The sequence below is a fragment of the Octodon degus genome, unplaced genomic scaffold, assembly GCF_000260255.1.
Source record: "Octodon degus isolate 3935 unplaced genomic scaffold, OctDeg1.0 scaffold00086, whole genome shotgun sequence".
NCBI classification, from domain to species: Eukaryota; Metazoa; Chordata; class Mammalia; order Rodentia; family Octodontidae; genus Octodon; species Octodon degus.
In genome coordinates this window covers 9,392,060-9,416,882 of record NW_004524662.1, presented here as the reverse complement: position 1 = coordinate 9,416,882, position 24,823 = coordinate 9,392,060, and the positions used below count along the sequence as shown (strand labels likewise).

Below are 24,823 nucleotides of genomic sequence, written 5' to 3'. Positions count from 1 at the left end.
AATAAAGAGATTGTGACTTGATACTGCAATATCTGAGTGAAAATATTCCCTGAGGTGTAAAAAGATAAAACTCGTCAGTGTGTAATTGGTGGGATTATAAGATGGTGTCATTCTTTTATGAAACAATAAATGCATAAATGTTAGTTGGGGTAGGGCTGGGGCTTAGCATATTTGTGAGGTTTTGTTTGTTTGGTTGGTTTTTTTGGTACTGGGGATTGGACTCAGAACCTTGCGCTTGCCAGGAGAACACTTGATCTACTAGGCTATTTTCCCAGCCCTAAGCTTAGCATATTGAAGGTGCTAGTTTTGATCTCCAGCACCACATTAAAAAACTAATAATAATTAAGTCTTTTTGTAGGAAATATTCAGTTTCCTTTGACTTAAAAATACATTTGATCTCATCTGTAGTTCCATTTTTGCATTGTTTCTGAAGCCTCCACCAGTGTTCTGCTGCACTTCTCATCCTGTTCACTAGTATCATCCCCAACCCCTCACACATCTATGAAAACTAGATATAAAACTTAACTTTGAATGTGTTTTAATTTTCATTGAAGAGTGGTGGCTTAAGAGAATATCTGACCACAAGAGATACTAAAAGGAAGTTAGATTAAATATAACAAATGAAAAAGAATGAGAAATTAGGACCTTACTAATAATATTTGTATTGACTAAGTAGACATATTTTAGTTGTATTTTTTAAGGAAAAAGCTGGATTAACTAAGTTAACTAATTAAAAGCAGCAGGAGCTTGAGAAATACTATCTTAAAGATGCCTTTTAAAAATAAATGACAGACATTTGTAGGAAAGTGAAATAAAGCAGTCACACAAGTTTCAGTATCATGATTCTCTTAAAATAGGAAACTCAAATGGTAAATAAAGAGCAAGTAGGGAGATAAATCTTAAATGGGAAGGGGATTAAGAGATGGGAGAAGGGAAGACAAAGGGGATGAAAAAAGAAGTAAGATGTGTTATGTGCATTTATGAACTCCACATAAGGAATATAAACCTTACGTACTGTAAGTGTGTGTTAAAAAAATAAAGTGACTAAGAAGTGAATTTTATATTCTTCTAGGCTTTTGCACTCTGATCGAGATCCTATTCCAGATGTTCCTGCAGTATACTTTGTAATGCCATCTGAAGAAAATATTGATAGGATGTGCCAGGTAAAATGTGTTCTTACCCTACCTGATAAAGAAATATCAAATCAAACTTCTTTTTCCAAGTATTTTAGATAATACAATGCAAAGAATCAAATTTCCCTTACCCAGTTTTTCACTTTGACTTTGAGACTATCTTTGAATTTAAAAATACCTCAAATGATTTATCAACTATATTTATTTACTTTTTTCCCATAATTTCATTGAGAACCACATATCAGTGAGACAGTTTCAAATCAAATTGGTAGGACAGTTTCAATAATTAACACATTGCATACTCTCTTCCTAGTGGTTATTTGCTGTACACAATGCAGACATGATACCCTATTTACAAACACTATTACAACAAATCACTCTATTCATTAAGAAAATGTAACTATATATCTATCCTAACCATTTTGAATACACAGATACAAAATGGACATTCATCTGTATCCCCTTTTTTGTTTAGTTCCGTCATTTGAATATTATAGGTGTGTAAACTCAGCAAAATATTCTAAAAGAGTCCAGTAGTCCATAATAGTATTGGGTCTTCCGCTTGACTGGCAATGTCAGAAATTGTTGACCTGAGTCCCCTACAGCTCAACATAATATCATGGCTTTACTTCTTATACTTTGTTTTTATATTTTTCTGCTGGGTGGTTAAGACCAAGATAAAGCAAGATCTATGCAACAAGAGTTGTAGCTTTTGGATCTAATAAGGTCAGTGAAATCCCCTCAGGATTTTTCCTGAGATCCTGTACCTCAGATTGTAGATCCTTTGTCAGTGTCAGCCGCTGCTGGTGGGAATGTAGACTGGTACAACCATTATGGAAATCAGTGTGGAGACTCCTTTGAAAACTTGGACTGGAAATCCCATTCAATCCAGCTATTCCTCTACTGAGAATCTTCCTGGAGGATCTGAAACATCATATCAAATGATTTTACATTGTTTTATCACAAGAAACAGTATATTAATAAAAATTGAGCTTCGCAAAACAGAAAGTCTTATCTTTGTTAGCTTTAATAATAGTGATTTCAAAAAAAAAAAATAATAGCGATTTCATTTTCTCAGATAATAGGCCAAGGTCAGGAAGTCCATGCTGGTGAAGAACATGATGAAATAATCGAAGATTTAGACTTCCTTGTCTCTGACCTTTCATTTTATGTTGTTTCATTGTCTTGTTGCTTCATCTGTCTAAGGTGGCAGCTACAGACATAGACATTGCCTCTGTGTTCGTGGCTAGAAGCAATAATACATGAACCCTGCCAGCCCTGACTGTCCACCGTGGTCAGGAAAGTTAAACCTTCCCGGAAAGGCTTAAACCTCCCAGAATGCTTTCCTTTATGTCTGTCTGGCAAGAATTAGCTTCAAGAGATGATAAAAGTTAATATTCAGATGAATTTATTGCTACCTCTAAAAAAATTTGGATTATTTTCGCAAAGAAAAGGGTAGGTAAAAGGTTATAGGATAGGTAGCTAACAGCATTTTGCACAAGTCTCTATGTTACTTGTTAATGCCTCTTGAATCAAAGTCCTGTTTAGTTAATGAAGGTCACATATGTTGTGTTCCAGGTAGCTTTGTGATACCCACTTTGCTCTTTTACCCTGCCCAAACATAACTGCCACTTTTATTGAAGAGGTACAATATCAGTCTTTTTCTCCTTCCCTTTTTAATTCACTAACAGCTTTATTGAAACTAATTCACAAACCATGTAATTTATCCATTTAAATTGTACAGGTGATGTTTTAGAGTATTCACAGAATTGTGCACACATTACCAGTTTTTGTCACCTCAAAAAGAAACTTACCTTTTGGGGGCCTGCCCATTAGCTCAGTTGTTTAAGTGCCTGCTTAAGCGAAGCAGTCAGGTTCAGGATGCTGTGGTTCGAACCCAGATACTCCTGCCAAACCAGATCTTCCCTGAAGACATCTTGAGGTGGCCAAAAAAAAAGAAACTTACCTTTAAGTTTTATATCTCCGACCCCACTGCTACTGTGAGTATTCCTAAATCACTTTCTATTCCCATAGATTTTCATGTTCTGGCCATTATGATGATCAGAATCTCATGATTCTCCTTCATATCTGACTTCTTCCGGCTTAATGTTTTCAAGGTTCATCCTAGCTGTGTTTTTGTTTTGGTGTGGTGTGGTTTTTCTTTTTCTTTCTTTTCTTTTTTTTTTTTTTTTTTTTTTTTTTTTTTTTAACGGAGAGTTAAACTCAGGACCTTGTGCTTGCCAGACAGGCACTTATGCTGCTGAGCTGTATCACTGGCCCAGGTTTTCTTTTTCTTTTCTTTTCCCCTTGGTATTGTGCATTGAGGGAAATGTACTCTACTACTGAGATACATCCCCAGCCCATTTTTTCTTTTTCCTAATTTTGAGGCCAGGCCTCAACCGCAAAAGGTTGGCCTTGTATTTGCCATCCTTCTGCCTAAATCTTCCAAGTAGGTGAGATCAAAGGCATGTACCACTATTATTCCTTTCTGTGGTCAATGTTCCATTGTAATCATGTGCCATATTTCTGAGTCCTTTAAGTTTTCAAATAAATTTTAGGATTAGCTTGTCAAATTCTATCCCAAAGCCAACTGAGGTTCTAACAGGGATTGTGTTGAATCTGTAGATTAATTTCAGACTTTAATAGTATAATAATATTGCCACCTCTAAAAAAATGTTGTATTCTTTTAGCAAAGAAAAAAATAGGTAAATGGTTATAGGATAGGTAGCTGTTAGCATCTGGCACAAATCACTACGTTACTTGTTATTGCCTCTTGAATCAAATTGCTGTTTAGTTAGAAAAGGTCCTAACAATTATAAATTTTCTGGCCTATCAACATGGAATACCTTTACCTATTTTATACCTTCTTTAATTTCTTTTAATGTTGTAGAGTATTTATAATATTTGTGCTTCTTGTTAGATACATTTCTTTGTATTTTTAATGAATGGAATTATTTTTTGAATTCAATTTTGAGGATTGTTCATTGCAAATGTATAGAATGCCAGTGAGTTTTTATATACTTTTCTTGTATCCCACAGCCTTAATGAACTTACATTAGAAGTCCTTTGGATTTGTTTCCATTCTTTTGACCTGTGTGCTTTTCTGTCTGTCTGTCTGTCTGTCTGTCTGTCTGCCTGTCTGCCTGTCTGCCTGTCTTTCTGTCTTTCTTGTGTAATAAGATATTCCACTTTCATTGTGTAATCTGTGTGCCCACTCCTGGATTCAGTTGTTTATTAAAGGAGCTTTGTTCTCTGTAAGGAATGGTATTTAGAAATTAGTATCTGTGCATTAGGTATACTCAGTGGTGCCACTCACCTTAGATTCTGTCAGTGGGCTAAACTAGGACATACACACACACACACACACACACACACACACACAAGCATACATGGTTTTATCTCCACTTCTATAAATCTTCCTTTCCTCCCCACCTATCTAAATAAATAACCTCCACAATTGTTATATTTTTCAACACAGAGTTTATTCTAGCTTCTCTTTTTTTCTTTATAAATTTGCAACTCGTTTCTCTGATACTAAAAAACATGCTTAAGGCTCAGCAATAGAGCACCTGCCTGGCAAGTGCAAGGTTCTGAGTTCTATTCCTGGTTAAAAAAAAAAAAAAAAAAAATAAAAAAAAAAAAAAAAAAAAATGCTTGCCAATACCTGAATATATTTATCTTTTCAGTCCTACTGCGTAACTAATCTCCCTACCCTTTTGAACCCCTGCCACCTTGAGCTGCTTGCCTCACATAGGTGCCAGCCTCTGGGTTTCTTACATTTTAACATCTCTGAAATTAAATGCAGCCTAAAATCCAATGTGTGTCATAAAATTTTATTGCTAGCATTCATTCTTAGTGATCTATAAATGATTATGCCTGTCATAATTGATACCTTAGACTTCAGGAAATATTTAAATACCTTTCCCTAGAGTTTAGTAATTATATTTAAGATTTTGCATATCTTAAACTTCATTATATTTTAGTGGTTGAAAAGAAACATTTCTGTTGCTGATAATTGGAATTATGATACCTCTGTGTGCAGTAATGGAAGTCTTTGTCATATAATTATATGACCAGCGGAAAGTAATGTCTGCCAAATATCACACCATTTTATTGTGTTTGATCATACAGTGTCTACTCCTGGATATTTTTAAGAAAAAAGTTCATCAAGGACACTTCACATCAGTTTTGTGTTATAGTATGTTACAATTAATAAGAATCAGTTAATATCTCAAAACTTTGTCTCAGTAATCAGATAACTACTACTTCATAACTTTGTTCTCTGAGTTACCTTTATTGTCAGGTATATACTCTGTCTTTAAGTATGTCTTATCCTCCAAAACTTTGTTTTTACAGGATTTAAAAATTTTTATTTATGGTATTCCTTCATAATGTTCTCTAAGAATGAAATATTTATTATATTTATAGGATCTTCGTAATCAGCTGTATGAATCATATTATTTAAATTTTATTTCTGCTATTTCAAGAAGTAAGTTGGAAGATATTGCAAATGCAGCATTGGCCGCTAGTGCAGTGACACAAGTAGCCAAGGTAAGAGATTTGGGTTATGGAATGACATTTTGTGAACATAGTATATTCACAGTTCTCTCAGAGCTGTTAACCAACATAGGTGTCTTATTTTACAAATGACCACAATAAGAAATGTTTGGATTTAATATTTTTAGAAAGAATTCTCATAATGTAAGTTGTCTTCACCTTAAACTGAGATAAGTGAACAAAGTTAAAGGGACCCTAATATTCAGTGAATTTGAAAAATAAAACCTAAAAGTAGAATCAGTTTTTACTTTAGGCTGAGATTTATATAGTCTTTGTAGCTCAGTTTTAGAAACAGTTTCACACTTTTTTTATAAGTTGTATTTAGAATATATTGACGTTACTTCTTTTGTAATACTGTCGGCACCTTTTCATCTCTACATCCTTTCTTCTTAACACAGTCACAACAGGGTGTAATTCCTGTCTCATTGCTGGGTGACTTAAACCATGGTGGTACATGCATGACTTTCCATTAGATGCCTTTTTATTAACTTTATTAGTAAGAAGACAAAAGTGATTAGGTCCAATGGGACAGTCATGGATGTACCACTAGTGGTTCAAGCCAGCAGGAATGTATGGAGAGGATGCAGAGAGGCTATGTTGTGTACTGTGAGGCAAAAAGAAATTGCGACAGGCCAGTTACTATATCATAGTAATTTTTAGATGGTTTCAGCTTTAGTTATAAATTTATAAAATATATTCCTGGATTTAGCGCTGTTGCATGCCCTGTGCTCGTTGAATACAGAACAGTCACAAATAAAAAGCTATAGGACTGTATAGGACTTCCCATATTCTTCCCCACTGATAGATTTTCATTCCTATGTTTAGAGAGTCTGGTTGCTACTTCTTATTATTTTTGTAATTTCTTCCTTAATGTTCTAGTTCAAAATGTTCTCATTAATTTTACATAAAATAGTAGAAATGGTTCAACTAAATATAATTTGTTTAAATATAATTTTTCTTAATTTTTGCATTCCTTTGTACTTAAAGTAGAACTGGCATAACATATATACTATATATTAAAGCATAACTAAAAACAGATACTGAGAATTTTTAGGAAAATGTAATTATAACTATAAAAATTTAAATTGTAATTTTTCTTCACAATTAGTGTCCATTCCTACCATAATCACAATGTTTTTATAATAGTTAAATTTTTTTTGAAAATAGCCTCTTGATATCTATTGTTTTTATAGCTTTCTAATATTCTTAACTCATACTTACCCAATTATGTAGGCTACTAGCATTTTAATTAAAGAATGGAATTAGAATTTTTCTCACTTTTGCTACTAGTAGGTTAAAACAAATTGTTTGCTTTTAATATGACTTATAAAATTGCTTATAAATTTTTTTCATTTGTTTCTAGGTTTTTGATCAGTATCTCAACTTTATTACTTTGGAGGATGATATGTTTGTATTATGTAATCAAAATAAGGAACTTGTTTCTTATCGTGGTATGTAAAAATAAGATTGCACTTCATTGTTTACAAAATTAATGATATGCTACAAGAAAAACAATAGTGAACTTTCATAATGTACTCCAAAACTAAATTTTGTTTATAGCAGTAGTGCCATAAAGATTTTTTAAAGCACATAGGAAATGTCTCAACTAAATTCTGTTGCATATAAACAGCATTTAATAAACATATTTTATAATCTCAGTAAAGTACCAATTCTCTGACGTTTTAGGTATCTCCACAGAAATTTGCATCAATGACTTACTTTTGCCAATTAAGAAAAAAAGTGTATATATTTACTTGGCAATTAATATATGTGTGTGTATATGTATATATGTGTATTTACGTATATACATACCTATCTATCTATCTATCTGTCTGTCTATCTGTCTATCTCTCTATATAGGGAAAGGGGTATAACGAGCAGCCACTTGGCAAATGCAAGGTCCTGAGGTTGATCCCCGGTATCACATTTTAAAAAATGTAGATAGATAGATAGATAGATAGATAGATAGATAGATAGATAGGAAAGAAAGATAGCATTGAGCTACATCCCATTTTAAATTGTTTTGTTTTCAAAAAGATATTATTAAGTCGCTAACATACCCAGGCAGAGGTCAAACTTGCGATCCTATTGGTTCAACCTCCCAGAGTGCTGGAATTACAGAAAGGCACCACCAAGTCCTCTAAGACAGTATTTTAGTGCAGGATAGAGTGAATTGTCTCATACTTCGATCTTAGACAAGAATGAGACACTCTGTACTTAAAGAACTGGCCCAGATGATAACCTCTGTGAGAGAAGAAGCTTTGGTTTCATTAAAATTATATTCTGTAGCTTGCTTTCTTGTTGAAATTAAACAATTTCCTAGAAGACCATAAGACTTGGCTGAGTGGTCCATGTGAGAATTTTTTTGGTGGTAGTTATTCATAGAAGTACACTCACAATTTTAAATAAATTAGCAGCTTCAGTTACATGTTTAAAGCTTTGTTTTTCTTTAAAGCTTTGTTTTCTTAAACTTAGAAATTTTGTTATTTAAAAATGTAGTTAAAACAAGTACCTTTACTTTTTCCTTGATCAGTTAACTTAAGTTGAATAAAGTCTTCTAATCAGTTCCACTTAACAAGGTAATCAAATTTAGTTTGTTACATTGCCTTAATATTTTAAATTTATAAATTTAGAATATTTAGAAGAATATTATCTTCTTAAAAAAAAATCACATGCCAGGCCAGGCAAATTTGCTCAAATACTTAAGTAATTCTTTAAGAATAAAAATATTTTAATGAATCTAAGTCACAGAATGAGTGTTCAAATATTTTAAAATTAAATTTTCCTGTATCTGTCAGTTTTTAAAAAACACAAGTCTGAAATTAATTGCTAATTTTAGTCACACAGTTAATTACCCAGATAGAAATAATAATTGTAATTGCTTGCATTCTGGCAATAAGTTCTTCTAACCACTTTACTATATAAGCTCTTTTGCATATCAGAATGTTTGTGAAGTAGATACTGGTATTTCCAATTTGTACAGTGGAAAAATGAGCCACAGCTATTAAAAAAAGGCACCTTTATTTTTCAGTTAGGAAATTGGCACGTCCAGGTTACTCACCGCAGCAAGCAATGTGTTCACGCTCCAATAGTAGTGTCCTTAGCCACCATGCAATCCTATGCCAGATTATTTCAAGCGATATAAGTACTTTAATCAAAATCTTAAACAGATATTCTTCAGTGTTTTAATACCATGATTTGATTTGGATTCCCTATCTTTTTAATTCTGAACTTTTTGTGGATTTGTGATTTACCCAATAAAGGGAGCAAATTCTCATCTTAGTCAAACTGAGACTATGATCTAAGACCGAGCAGCTTTGTTGTCTCAAGTTGTATTGAAGATACTGATGGATAGGTGGTGACTGTTAAAGATTATTTCCTTGCCATGCCAGCTCCGCCCCCAGGGTGCGCTGAAACAGCAATTAGGACTGGGCGTGGTGGCATGTACCTGTAATCCCAGCTCTTGGGAGGCTGAACACAGGCGGATTAGGAGTCCAATCTGTGTAGTGAAATCCTATGGACCCTGTACTGGAAAAAAAAAAAAAAAAGATTATTTCTTATTCATAGGATTGGAGCTAAATGTAGGACTAAAGAAAGGGCTGAAGGCTTCTTTGTAGGTTTTACCTGTGTCAGATTATTGAAAGATTCATGTTCTCTGAAATCAAGTAATTCACACTGTATCCTCATATGCCTTTTGTTTGATCTGATTTGGATAGATGACAGTGTGGAACACCTTAATAACAGCACGTTTCCTTCATCTGATTTTATTGCCTGATCAAATTCTTTGTCTTATGTTCTTCTGGTAGGGCATACTTTCTTTAAATACTTTGATATGTGTATCAAGTTAGGTTCTGCTTTCTTCTCATGCTAATCACAGGTTACATTAAACTTTACTTTTTTTTGTATTTAGGGTATTGGTAAATTAATACTACTATTAATACTAAATTTTATATTAGTCTTTTCACATATAGTTAACAAGCTTTGTCAGAGACAAACCCTAGATATTGTGAAAGAGAAAACAATAAATCAGGCTCTGAAGGATATTCTTCACAACTGTTTCTCAAGTGGTGGGGATTGTATGGGTTAGAAACCTCTTTTTGGAATCCTTGTGGGAAGTTTCCAGTAATTGTTTTTTTCTTTCCCCTTTATTCAGAGTAATTCTTACATGTACTAAGGTGTAAGAACTACTTATGTACAGTTGTACAGCTTAGAAAAGAATTGCATGTAGCTTATAATGCAAAGAAAGTGATATGTGATTGTGCCATAATTGATTTACATTTTCTTTTTTGGGATTGTTGGTTAATAGGCTTAGTAATTTCTTGAGGCCATCTAGTGTTTATAAATAAAATTATGGATTATAACATTCGTTTTTCTAAGTGCTGGCAAAAATTTTAGATAGTTTATATAGTGAGAGGTTTTATGGGGTTTTTTTACCATTCTTCTGATACTGACATAATTTGGTATGTGTGACTTCTATTTTAAGTGTTTTTAATGTTTAATGTATCTAAGTTTACACTCAGTATTTCACTTGAGTATTATGTCATCTAATTGGATATTTAATTAGTAACTTAAGTGTTTAGTGAAGATTAAAGATAAATTTTGATCTTTTTTTTTTTCCTTTAACTCTGTCATTTTAGCTATTAATAGACCAGATATCACAGACACAGAAATGGAAACAGTTATGGACACTATTGTTGACAGCCTGTTCTGCTTTTTCGTTACACTAGGTAAGTTTTCAGATCTTTCTGGCTAGTGCTTCAAAACAAATGACTACTTTTATTTGATACAGGGTCTCACTATGCAGCTCAGATTCATACTGATCCTCCTCTCTCAGCCTTCCCAGCACTAGGATTACAGGTTGCACCACCATGCCTGGTTTTGGGGCTGGCACAGCATGCCCGAATACCAGGGCCAGCACAGCAAGCAGTACTGGGAGTTGAACTTAGGTCCTTGTGCTTGCCAGGCAAATGCTTAGACCACCGAGCTATCTTCCAAGTCACAAATAACTACTTTAAATCTGTAACACTGTACTGTGATCCTCTCACCTATTTGAATCTTGAGCAGCAAGAGTTGGAGCAAAGTGATATCTCAATATAGTTAATCCTCTTGAATTAACATCCAGCTATTTTTTTGAGTTGTTTCCTTAGATGTTTTTGGTAATACATTGCTTAAATGGTTTTCACCTATGCCTGCTAGCTTTTTAAAAACATGTTGTGAAATATTTCAAACATCCTTTTAAGTACGATGCTATATGCCTGGTGATTACTAAGGCAAATTCCAAAGCACTCATGAAACACTAAATTTATATATAATGCTAATCTACCTATATTCTAAAAATTTTAAACATCTCCTTGGATCACTTAAACTTGCTCACAGCTATATTGTATTTAATATTTAATATATGATTTTATGCTTACCGTTAGTGAGATATCTGTTTAGAAACCTGATTGCAGTTTTAATTTCATAGGCATTTAAAACCTATTAATTAAATGATCCTTACAGTAGAATGATAAACTTTTTACACTTTATAAATGAGAAAATTTAAGAAGAGATGTGCTCCTCCTTCTGTTTGTGTACAGGTTTTACAAATTTGTATACAAAAGTTAGGGCTCCCTTCTTTCAGAGATTTTCCCCTTTAACTTCCATCTCTGAACACAGACCTTTTATTTTTCACGTCAGTAAGTCTCCTGTTTTCTGCTTATTCTTTCTGTTGTGGTAAGGAGAATAGAAAGTATCTTAAGGAGAAAAGCTTACTATACATGTGTATCACTTTGTTTGATTCATTTCTTTCAAGAGTTTTATCTGTCATTTCTCCCTGGGCTCAGTGCCCTCAAATGAATTGGATTTTGATTTTTGGTTTTTGGGGGTTTTTTGTTAGAAGAAAACCCACATGTATGTAACTTTTATTCACTAAACACATAATCATTATCCTATTTTGCCATCCTGTTTAATTGAGTATTGCTAGGGCTGTTATGGACATGTAAATTATTTTTTCATGTTACATGATATAGTTTCTACATAACAATAGATTGAGAGACATTTATAATGACTACTGAAGCTTTAGAACCACCTTTATTATGTGTAGAGTAAAAAAAGTGATTTTGTTTTTCAAAGAAGAAATTGAAGATACTGCTACTCTGATAGAGAAGAATATTGACTCTCAATTGTTATATCTAAGAAAACAATTTTTAGAACAATATATATAATATCCTATTTTTGTTTTTTAATACAGAGAAATATATATAGATACACATACTCCCACTTACTAGGCCATGTAGAAAATGTGAAAGCATCTATTTCTAATTCTTAATGTGAAAATTGTTTTGGAGAATCTAGAATCCAGAGTTTACTTTTGCATTTGTAATACTGAATTAAAAAAATCAAAAATTAGATTTTCTGATGTTAAATTTTTTATGGTGGCAGACCTATGGCAAGCATGACATGAGATTGTTTGTATCATTGAAAGCTCTGAAAGATTTGCCATCACCAACCGAGGCAGTCAGAAAAAAGCATAGTTTTTAAAAATTTGCTAATATTCCACATTTCTACTTTCCAGTTGATAGTATGTTTTGCTATAAAATCTGAAATGCAGCAGTTTCAGTATATGATTATAGAGTTTTCAAGTTTGTTTCATAAGATCTCTCAGTTCCATTGAATTTTACCTATTACTTTAGGATTTTGGCCTTTAGTAAATTTATTGCAGTAATAAGAGAGAAATTAAGAGGGTCAGTGAGATGATTTGGTAAGAAATTGAGGCTGAGTTTTAGGAGCACTTATTATTAACATGGAGAAATTATCTACTGTTTTTTAAATTAGTACTAAGATACTTCATTGTTAATTTATAAAATAAAAATAGCAATCTAAACTAATTGATGTCTTTTATTATTTCAAGTCAAAATACTGATTGAGTCAGTACATTGAAAAAAGTACGTTACACTAATCAGCTCCAGATAGTTTCTTTTGACTTCTCTTTACTAATGAGAGTGTTCCTTTCTGAATCCTTAGTTTTGAGATTATAAGTCTTCTTATGCTTACAGCCTGTAACTGTATATACGTCTGTTTATTTTTTTGATGCTGATGTATTTTATAAATATTAATTTTCATAAAAAATCAAGATCATTGCTCATATTTATTCTTAAAATAGGTGCTGTTCCTATCATCAGATGTTCAAAAGGAACAGCAGCAGAAATGGTGGCAGTGGTGAGTTCATACAACTATTACTTGTCCATAAATAATATTGTATTTTCTGAGAAGCATCTCAGGTTTTTTTGTTTGTTTGTTTTTTTTAAACATATTAAGCACCTGATCACTGTGGGCTATATATTAAGTACCAGTGGAAAAAAATTTATTACATTGGGATTACGATGAAGATAGAAAGTAACCATTCCAACCAATTTTTTTTTTTTTGCTAAAATCTGTAGTACTTGTTTAACTCCCAAATTATGCGTTCAGTTTAATTTAGCAAGCATGTATTGTTAACCATTTTTATATGGGATGAAGTGCATTTTAAAAATGGCCCACTCAGTTGAAATAAAATGTTCAGTATAAATTGAGCATTCATAAATTTTCTGTAGTGATTAAGAAATAAAAGAGAAATTAAATACTGGAAAGAAAAGAGGGCAAATGATGTGGAAAGACTAGAGAATTCATTGACATTTGGAAACTTTATTAGCTCAACTGAGTTACTCCTAGAAATCTAATTTCCTTCACATACTCCCATTTCTGTTCTGATGATCATTGTACCCTATACTCTTTTTTACTCTTGGTCATTCAAATCAACATTTTTTTTTTCCATTTAGACAAGAATCTGTTTATAACAGGGTCATGCTTAAAGAGCGAGGATGGGTCATTGCAAATTGTTTCCCATGCCTTAAGTAAAATTAGTTGATAGAAAGTGCTTATTGGCTGGAGCAGTGGCACATACCTGTAATCCCAGCTCCTCAACTAAGACAAGAAGAATGCAAGATCAAGGGCAGGAACAGGGGAATAGCTCAGTAGAATAGGCACCTGCCTGGCAAGCGCAAGGTCCTGAGTTCAATCCCCAATACTGAAAAAAAAAAAAAAAAAAAAAAAAGATGAAGGGCAACATAATGAGACCCTGCCTTCAAAAAGAACTGTGTTTGTTAGTAAAAGCAAGCCACTTATAAGTCACAGTAGAGAAGGCATTGGTCTTTCTAAAGTACAAGTTTTTTAAAAATTATTGTTACTGATTTAAATTTATTGAAAAAGGAAGGTTGGCGAGATAGCTCAGCAGACTAAGCACCTGCTTAGACAAGTGCAGGTATCAGGGTTCTACCCCTAGCATGTGCTGTGCTGGTCCCACCCCTAGACACTCTGAGCTGGCCATGGAGTCCAGGCGTGGTGGTGCACGCCTGTAATCCCAGTGCTAGGGAGGCTGAAAACAGAAGGATCACTATGAGTCCAAGCTGCATAGTGAGACCCTGCACAAAATACATTTAAAAAAATATTGAAAAAGGAAATTCAGTCTTCTAGGACTACCAGCAGATCACCCATGAATATAGTGGACAGGCTCAGATGTCTACCTCCCTCACTAAATGCTATGGCTTCCCCCATTACTGAGCCTTGTCCCATTGGTACTACTTTCCAGAAGCCATGTGGAAGTGTATGAGTACACGTATAGGACATTTGGTCAAAGGAAGTCACAAGTTTTGTGCCTCTAGTCACACTGACCCTAAGTTCTTCTTGGGTGTGTTGTAAACAGAGGCACCATTCTTCAGGCCACCTGCTCTGAGCACACCTTATCAAGTACAAGTTATGGTGGTGTTAAAATAGTTATGCAAAAATGTTCAGATTTTATAATTGCTATTTTATAAAGACATTCTAACAACCTTCTTGGTTATAGAACTAAAAATACGACATGTTACCCCACATGAATTTAAAATATGAGTTAATCTAAAATTTGATTTTTCAGAAACTAGATAAGAAACTTCGGGAAAATCTGAGGGATGCAAGAAATAGTCTTTTTACAGGTGACACACTGGGAGCTGGCCAGTTCAGGTATTATATTAATATACTTAGAAAATTTGAAAACAAAACGTGTAGAGTTTTTATTGTTGTTTTTCTTATATCATGGAATATCTTATACTTGTAGTAGCAATTTATTATTTTTAAATCAGGTCATCAGGTTCATGGTTTTAACTCAAATGGTTCTTGAAATACAGATGAAATATTGAATTTATTTTATTTTGGTAGGATTTTATATTAAATTTTATCACTATGGATTTGAAGATCAGAAGTCATTTCTTTTTCGTTATTATTAATCTTCTTGGTTTTAAAAACAATGAAAAAACTTTGCTAGAGCTGGGGAGAAGGCTCAGTGGAATAAGTGCTTCCGTGGCAAGCGCAGGGGCCTGAGTTCAATCCCCAGTTCCGCCAAAAAAAAGAAAAGCAAAGCAAAAAAACTTTGCTTGTATCTATCATTATTATTAAATTTCCAATTTTACATTAAAATACTAGTAATTTTGTGCAGCATTTCTTTCATTGCTACCATTTCTAGCATGAGTAGGTAATACCAAGGTCATTAACTGCTCAGTTTTTATGACTAGGAATACTAAAAAAAACTGTACATTTTCTTTAGTAATGATAATGGATAGCATTGAAAATAAACCCATTCACATGGGTGAGAATTATTAAGCCGAGACAGGATTTTAGAAAATTCCCTCTTACCTCCAGCTTAATTAATAAACAAAGCTTGTAAGAGGAAAAAAGCGTGATACTCCAAGAAATAATAGCCCTCTGGCAATAAAAATTTCGTAATTGTCACTATACAAAGGGTAACCAAAATATACAGGGAATGTTTGAATTAAGAAAATGTATACCACGGAAAATATACTTATCTCTTATTCTTTCTGTTTTCTGAAGCAATCCTGAAATTGATCTGTGAGTGTCTTTATAACATGTGGTTAAAAATATGTTGAAAGCTGCTGTTGAGTGACATCCATTAGAAAGGTAGATGTGTCCTTGTCAAGCTTATTTGCAAATCAGGCACTCTGAGACCTTGGCTTTTCGTAGTGACTGTTTAGGACATCAGGCCACCCACAAGACCGCGATTACACATACTCATTAAAGAGGACTTTTAGAACTAGTTCAGAAAGTCCAAGAATGTCCGGATAAGTGTGGTTAAAAAAAAAAAGAGGGAGCTTAATGGCTATGTGTTTTTTACTGTAATTTTTTAAACATTGAACATTTACTATGTTTTTATCAGATCTTAATTTCAGTCAGTTTTGATGCCTCTTATAGCCATAAGTACTACTATAATTTGTAATTCACACTAACATTGTGTTTAAAACTTGGTTACCCAGGCTCCTACATTATTTTACATTGTGCTCTGATTGTATTGCTTGTCCTAATTAAGTATTCTTCAGAATGTTTGTCTAACTTAAGCAGAGCAGGAACATCAAATCATCATTTGATTTTATTTTAACAGAGGCAAACAATATGTCTCTCATACCTTGATAATTTAAGTCTTATACTACTTTAGCATCAACCTTAAAAATCAGTGTTAAGGTACTGTTTTGTTTGAATAATTACTAAATTGTTCTCATCGTAGTATAGTTGTCTTTTTAATTTGTTGGATGCATTTGTGAATTTTAATCAGCAATTTACTAGACTGTTGTGCTAAATATAAACATAGGCTAGTGAAATTTTGTCAACCGAGGAAATGTTGTCCCCTATAGACCTTTGATAATGTCTGGAGGCGTATTTGGTTGTGCAAGCTGGGTAGATACTAATAAAATTAAGTGAGGTACATTAAAGAGCTTAGCAGCATCTTACAATGTTAGATTTCTTGCAAGGTGTAGAACAAACCCCATAACAAGGAATTTTCTACCCCCAAATGGCATTTCTACCAAAGCTAAGAAATCCTGCTGTAAATCATCCCTTCCCTTCCGCCTCACTCTGGAATAAATGATAGTAAGTGGTAAGTTTTTAGCCCAGAGTCAATACACATACCCAGAAAGTTGTACTAAGCTATTAGATGATCAGAGATCTATTGCAGGAAAAAAATGTGTAGCTAATATAATCAGAAAGCCCAGGGATGTAGCTCATCGGCTTGAGTGCCTGCTTGGCAAAATCTAAGTTCCCTGGTAGATAGTTCAATCCCAAGTACTGCCAAAAAAAGTCTCTCTTATAATCAGATAATAGTGACTATTGAATAGGCATGTTCTTACTTTAACTGGAGTGTGCTTATGATAACAATAATGCCTTTAAAGAAAATCCCTAAAATTTCTGTAGACACGTGGTAATCACACAAATTTATGCTTTATTGTGCTTTTAGTAGTGTTTTACATCTAAAGTGTAATGATGGAGTTGAAGTTTATGAAATGTCACATACCTTTCTGTTAAGTGAATAGTTACATAATTTGATACTATTGTGACATGTTTTTATATATTATAAAAAGGTTTCTGAGGCTGTAGATCAGTGATGACGGACCTTTTAGGGTTCTCAATGATATAAACAGTCTGATGCACACATGCCCTAGGTTTGCCACCACTGCTATAGTCTACTTATTTGAGTTTATGTTTATAAAAAATTATAGCTTAGGATTTATGAAACAAACATTTGTATATATTTATGAGACTGTATTCTTTTGAATTTTTTTCTTGAATCTGATAGTAAGCTCTGTGGCCTTTTTAAAAGATATGAAATATATATATATCTGAGAAACAACTTACTTTAACTACAAAAAATATTCCATAAATGTATTTCTAAAGATTTTTTTTCCTCTAAGAAAGTTCCCTGGATAAATGTACAGTGTAGCATTATTTATGGGTCCTAAGGCATGCAATCTGAAATCAGGCTTTTTTCATGGTAGTATGGCCTTAGGTCTATCTTCAGTTCAAGGAGCCAAATCTATTTTCATAAGTGGCTGACCATATTAAACAGAAATGTAGCATAGTAATACATGTTCAGTATTAACTTTTGATTTATATCAAGGTGCTAATTCCTATGTACAAAGCATTAGGAAATTTTAAATGTACACATTGCTATGAAAAAACTTTCAATGTCTTTGCAGCTTCCAGAGGCCTTTATTAGTCCTCGTTGACAGAAACATTGATTTGGCGACTCCTTTGCACCACACATGGACGTATCAGGCACTGGTGCATGATGTGCTGGTAAGAGGATGGACACAGTACTTACTGTCATGACCTGGGAGCCTCAGTGGTGGCTTTGCTTCTATGCTAACACCATGTTGCAGAAACAGCAGGGAAGGATGAAGCGGAAAAATATGAATAAAAATTAGTGTTGTAGATGCTAGGGATAGTGAAGCATTGAAGTTTAAAGTCAAAATTTATGAGGGTGGTGGAGATAGCGCGGTAATAAGCACCTGCCTGGCAAGTGCAGCATTCTGAGTTCAGTCCCCAGTACTGAGACAGACAGACAGACAGACAGACAGACAGACAGACAGACAGACAAGAAAGAAAGAAATCAAATTTATGATCTTTGAATTATACCATATATTGGTGGTATTTTTGACAGTGATGAGGGAAAGGGATGAAGGAAGATGAACATGCATATCTTTTTAAATGTTTATATTGAGGGCCTGCCAAATAGCTCAGCAGATTAAAGCACCTGCAAGCAGGTGCAAAGGCCAGGGGTTCCATCCCAGGGCCTGCCGTGCCGGCCCCACCCCAGGGCACACTGAGATAGCTATTGAGACTGGGCGTGGTGCTGCGTGCCTGTAATCCCAGCTCTTGGGAGGCTGTAAACAGGCAGATCACTGCAAGTCCCATCTAGCAGTGAGACCGTGAACACCCTGTACTTCCTTCCCTAAAATAAAAATAAATTGAAAAAAGTAACTTTTTATACTGAATAAAAAAAAAAATACAGTTGTGTGTACATACACAGCCCCCCCAAAAAATGTGTACATGCTTCAGGAAAAAAATTATCAGTATTTTAATACTAAACTTAGGCATCATGAAGTTAATACATTACCTTTGTCCTCTACAGAGGTTCTCAAAGTGGTGGCCATCCACTTCCAAACATTTGTTAGTATGGCAAGCTGCTACTTGGGAAACCTTGGCCATTGAGGTTGCTGAACTTGAATTTTTAGGTTTCTTCTCGAAAGGCCAGCAGTGTATTGGGTATTCAGCAATACATGACATCCTCTAAAGTCCCCCACGTGAAGATAACACCATCTGTTGGAAAAATATACTGGTTTTCTTTTCCTGAAATATGTATATATTTTTTGGCAGAGTGTGTGTGTGTGTGTGTGTGTGTGTGTGTGTGTGTTTTCTCCCTGGTAATAAAAGCTGCATTTCTCCTTTTTCTCTGGGAATCAGCTAAACTTCTTGGTAAAAATAAGTTTTCTTTTTTTATATTACATTATAAGCTTTCTGCAATAATTCTCAATATCTAATTTATTGCATAAAGCAAAAAAAAATTGTACTTACATGTATTTATCAGCTAAATAATGTGTTTAACATGTGATAAGCAAATAGCCCCAATCTTCATAGACTATGGAAAGACAATATATACACAGGTGATTTCTGTCAAATCAGTATATAATAGCAGAATAGTATCCATGTGAGATAGGAAAGAGAGATTAAAAAATTTGAACCCAGAATATTGGCTCTAGATATTAATTCTAGTTTATTAACTCCTAGCCCAGGCATCTAGGAATTGTGGTATATAATAGTATCATTACTACAGAGATTGCCTGGAATGTTATATGAAAAGGAAATGGAAGCTGTATGTTGTGGGATACTCCTTTAGGCCCAGCATTCTGGGAGGATGAGGCAAGAGGATAACAAGTTCAGACTCAGCCTGATGAACTTAGTGACTTAGCGTGACCCTTTCCAAAATGGGTTGGGCACTAGGTTCAGTCCCAGTAACACACACACACACACACACACACACACACACACACACACGAAGAGCTGAGGACATTATCTAGCAGCTTATTTGTATAGCAACTACTAATGCTTAAAACCATACTTGAAGCATTGGTTTTAATCCCCAGCACCACACACACACACACACAAACACACACACACACACACACACACACACAAATTAAAGAAATAAAATGTATGATTTATTTTAATAGCTAACAGTTCAGGTCTTTAAATCCTAGATATTAACTCCAAAGTATTTACTTGCATCAGATTTAGGATTACCAATGGAAATCAGCAGTTCCATTTCTCCATCCTAGAGTCCTGTACCATGACCCTGGGGAGAGTGTCAAGCAAATCTTAACACCAATTCAGTAAAGAGTACAAGAAGAATCAGATGAACTACTGAATTTAAACCCTGAGTAGTTTACACATGGAGGCTGGTTATAGGAGGTTAAATAAGACATTAGTGTGATCCAATTCATCTAGTGAATGCCAAATCTGCGAGAGGTGAAAAACAAATTGTTGTCAGTTGTGGTGGTACTTTCCTATGATACCAGGAGTCTGGAAGGTTAAGGAAAAGGATTGCAATTTTTAGCCCAGCTTGGGCCATTTAGCAAGCTCGTGTCTCAAAATTCTAAAAAAAGAGTGTTGCCCTCTGCTACTGACTCTTGCTTAAAACAGTGAAACAGAATTCATACTAATATATAGGCACTTTGATAATGCATGCTTTTTTGCCACTTAGAAATACAACAGAAAACCCCAGGCACTCATGGGACTGAGGTAGGAAGGTTACAAGTTTGAGGCAGCCTGGGCAACTCAGAGAGATTCTGTCTGAAATTAAAAAAATAAATTAGACTGGGAGTGTGCCTCAGTGCAGAGGTCCTGAGTCCCTGGGTTTGATCTAGTACAGCTGGGGAGGGGAGTCCATTATCTCAGAAGGTTACAGAGGATAGCTGTTTGTAGTTAAGCCATAGCAAAAGTACAGGAGAAGTTTAGAGGGGATGTTCTTTTGTTGTTGTTTTTTTGTTGTTGTTGTTTGTTGTTTTTTGTTTGTTTGTTTTTCAGAACTGGGGATTGAACTCAGGCCCTTGCGCTTGCCCGGCAAGCACTTATTCTACTGAGCCATCTCCCCGGCCTATCTGTTTATTCATTTTAATGCAGGGTCTGGATATGAATAAGCTACAACTGAAATGTTATTTGTTGATTTTAAAACAAGTTGAAGTTTCTCCAGAGCTTTAACAATTTTTAATTTACTCTGCCTCCACAAGGTGGAGTGAAAGTTTAGAAAGGAATTAATAAGTAGAGTTTTAGCTTGCTTTTTATATCAAATATCTTTGAAAATCTGTAGCACTGATAATTTTTCATATACAGTCGACCTTGTAAACTATAAAAATTCAGATAGTGTCCTTATATATTGGAAAGATTATTTTTATTTACATTAAAAAATACACTAGTCTGATGAAAAATTTACCAATGCTTGTTTCCCTTTTTTGGGCTGTAAGAACCAAAATTAATAATCTTTATTCCTTTTTATTTTATCTAGTTTGTGGGAGGGGTAAATTTGATGGTTCATCTGCAAAGATGGTTATCCTCAATTGAAGGGTACCTTGTTTTCTACCTCCTTTTTCTTTTTTAAAATCTTGGAATCTCTTTATATCATTTGCCCCCTGTTATTAACTCTTATTAGAAACAGTAAAACCGACTTTACTATTGTATAGACACTTTCATAAAGCATGATTTTTTTCACCACTCAAGAATACAGCAGAAAATCCAGTCACTGGGAAGACTGAGGCAGCAAGATCATGAGTTTGAGCCCTGTCTAGGCAAGTCAGAGAGATTCTGTCTCAAAAAAAGAAAATGGACTGGGGATTTATCCCAGTGCAAAGGTCCCAATGGTTTAGGACATTTGTGTGTATGTAACACACACACACACACACACACCTACAGGAGTACAACAGGAAGTGATATATAGTATATACATATTGTTTCCAGTACTGAGGGTTAGAGCCAGGGCCTTTGCACTCAGTCTTTTATTATTTTTAGACAGGAACTTACTTAGTTACTAATTTGCCCAGTTTGCTCTCTCTTGCAGTCCTCTATCTCAGCCTCCCAGAATGCTAGAATTAGAGGCGTGTACCACCACACCTGACTTAAACATCCATTTTTCTTAAACATTGGGTAAAGACTGAATAAATGGTTTCTGAATTGAAATTATACTATAAGGACTGGTAGAAAATGTTCGCATATTTCCAGCCCTGTGTCTGTGGCAGGGTTTCCAGCTAACGATTCCTAGAATGAAAGGAACACTTATTGTAATGAGTGGGCAGGCTTCCCAGACATTGCTAATGCTTACAGAATACCTGCAGCTCTGAAGTAGATGAGTTTGTGCCACTCAGTCTAAGCCAACCCACAGACTTCAGTTGTATAAAGTATGTATTTACAATATCTCTTGTTCCTTGCCCAATCTGGTTCTCCAAGGGGAAGTTCTTATATCATAGTGATTCGGATATTTAGGATAATGAAACCATCTTGTAATCACTATGGCAAAAACCATTTTTTTTACTTCAAATAACTTTAAATTTTTAGGGACTATTTCAAATAAAAACACAAAATTAAATAATCCTATATTGAACGCCATGTATATTCAGTTTCCTGATATTACCTGATTTTATGAAAGAATACTTGTATATATCTGTTTTTAAAAGATAGTTGATCAGTATAATCCTGTACTCCTATAATCCAAGCAGTCTAGGAGACTGAGGCAACAGGTATTCAAATTCAAGACTGGACTGGGTAATTTAGTGACTTAGCAAAACCCTACGTCAAAGAAAAAAGGGGAGGGGATGTGCACTAGGATTTTAGCTGAATGTGAAGGCCTTGGGTTCAAACCCCAATGCTGAAAAAAGAAAAAAAATTTAAGATTTTTATTACACCTAAAAAAATTAGAAATAATTTCAGTGCCATTTTTTTCCAGTACCATTTCTATGTTCCTAGTTATTTCCAAATCATTTTAAAGCTACTTATATGTAGTTGGTGTATATAGGTAAGGATCCAAATAATATCCATACATTATATTGGTTGATATCTTAATTCTCAGTTTGCAGTCCTTCCCTACCCTTTGTATTGGCATATTTTGGTCCAAAGAATTAGATAATTTTTCTATGGAATTTCCTATATTTCTACATTTGATTGATTGTATCCTTTTGGTACAGTTTAAAAATGCTTCTCTATCAGTATTTATGGCAAACTAACAGTTCTCAAAATTTGATTTGAGGGTTGGCAAGATAGCTCAGTGGACTAAGCGCCTACATAGGCAAGCACAGGGGACAGAGTACAATCCCTGGCACCACATGCTGCGTCAGCCCTGGCCCTGGGTGTGCTGAGCTGGTGACCAGGTCTGGGAATGGTGGCATACACCTGTAATCCCAGCACTGGGGAGGCTAAGAACAGGAGCATCTCTGCAAATCCAAACTGCATAGTGAGACCCAGCACAAATTAAAAAAAAAAAAAAAAAAAAAAAAACCTAAAAAAAAATTTGATTTAACTTGGGTCAATTCTTTGTTAAAATCTTCTATCAGAAGCCGGCCAAATAGCTCAGCAGATTAAAGCACTGTCAAGCAGGCGCAGGGGCCAAGGGTTTGATCCCTGGGCCTGCCATGCTGGGCCTGCCATGCTGGCCCGCCCCCGGGGCACACTGAGATGGCTATTGAGACTGGGCATGGTGGTGTGGACCTGTAATCCCAGCTCTTGGGAGGCTGAAAACAGGCGGATCACTGTGAGTCCAATCTAGTAGTGAGCCCCTGAACAACCTGTAGACCCTTCCCTAAAGTACAAAAAAGAAAAAAAAAAATCTCCTGTCAGAACTGGGAATATAGATCAGAGGCACAGCACCTGCCTGGCAAATGCAAGGTTGTGACTTTGATTCTTGGTACCAAAAAAAAAAAAATCGCTTCAGTTTGTCCCACTGTTAATTATGTACTGAACAGGGAATATGGATATTATTAATATAATCTACTACATTTTTTTACTAAAGGTTTTGGTGGTGGTGACAATTGTTTTCTCTTTGTTATATTAACTAATGATAACAAATAGCAATTCTTTACTACTGTTATTCTATTTGCATCTTTCGATGTATAGAAATTCCCTTACTAATTGCTTAGAATAAATGCTTGTTTTTTTCTGTTGAGTTTTAGTTTGAACTAACACCCTAGCAATCTGCAAAGGCAATCATTGAAGTTCTTTTTTTGGTATTATTTTGTTAACTGATAGATTTTTATATTTGAGATATATATTCAGAGTATTAGAAGTAATCATTTTCGTACTTAAATTACCCCGTTTTGGTCTGTCATATTGGCTTCAATGTGCTCTTGACTTCATTAGTTTTTGATGGCTTCAGGTAGTGAAAGCTTTTGGCTGTTACTTCAAATGCGTCAAACCTGTACCCAGCCACTTGGCCGAAAGCTGTATTTTCTTTGAATGATACATGGTATTTAGAGACCACAGACTGGGATACTAGGCCTATTTTTTTTTTTTTTTTTTTTTTTTTGGTCTTTTTTTTTTTTTTTTTTTTTTGTGGAACCGGGGATTGAACTCAGGCCATTGCTCCTGTCCTGGAAGTGGTGGCCTCGCAGCTTTTCTGAAGAAAAATGGCACTGGTTGTTTTTTTTTTTTTTTTTTTTTTTTAGGCCTATTTATTTCTAATGAAATGTCTTAGCTTCTATACATTTTTGGTGCTAAAACAGCATCTTAGGATGTTTTCCATTCTCTAGAATTAAAGAACTCATGTTATAACTTAGGGCAGTAAAATGAAGTTGTGCAATTGTTTAAAGATTGTTGTATTTTTTATCTTAAAGAAAAAAAAAGATACGGAATTTCAAAACAAAATGATAGGAAATTAAGAATAGTTATTATATTGCATATTGTTATCTTCAAAGTAATTCAGATTGCCAGATATAGAGAAGCAAAATTGATCAAACACTTAGGCATTAACTGCTCCTCTCAATAAGTCAGTAGAATTTAGTAGTACAATTTTCTTAGCTGGGGTGTATGTGTGTGTGTGCGTGTGTTTTTCCCCCTTATTATTTTTTTAATTTTATTGAGAAACAAATAGCAATGAGACAGTTTCAAAACAGGTTAGTAGGACAGTTTCAATAGTTAATACATTGCATATGTTGTCTTCATAGTAGTTATTCATAGTACAAGATTCAGACATGATATCCTGTGCAAACACTATTAGTACAAATATTTCTTCTCATTGAATTGAGAGAAGGTAGCGC

General features: G+C 34.4%; 1 protein-coding gene and 1 non-coding gene across 2 annotated transcripts in view; one reads left to right on the top strand and one right to left on the bottom strand.

The window, feature by feature from the left end:
- Scfd1 (sec1 family domain containing 1) overlaps window positions 1–24,823 on the top strand; it is a 123,085-nt gene that overhangs the window by 11,895 nt on the left and 86,367 nt on the right. Inside the window, exons 4-10 of the mRNA XM_004637124.2 lie at window positions 1,073–1,163; window positions 5,562–5,684; window positions 7,054–7,141; window positions 10,328–10,417; window positions 12,835–12,890; window positions 14,623–14,708; window positions 17,726–17,825. Coding sequence (XP_004637181.1) covers window positions 1,073–1,163; window positions 5,562–5,684; window positions 7,054–7,141; window positions 10,328–10,417; window positions 12,835–12,890; window positions 14,623–14,708; window positions 17,726–17,825 — 634 coding nt within the window. The remainder of the gene's footprint in view (window positions 1–1,072; window positions 1,164–5,561; window positions 5,685–7,053; window positions 7,142–10,327; window positions 10,418–12,834; window positions 12,891–14,622; window positions 14,709–17,725; window positions 17,826–24,823) is intronic.
- LOC111818307 lies at window positions 14,324–14,451 on the bottom strand. Its single transcript, XR_002822330.1, has one exon. It is a non-coding gene; the product is annotated as a small nucleolar RNA SNORA11 (small nucleolar RNA).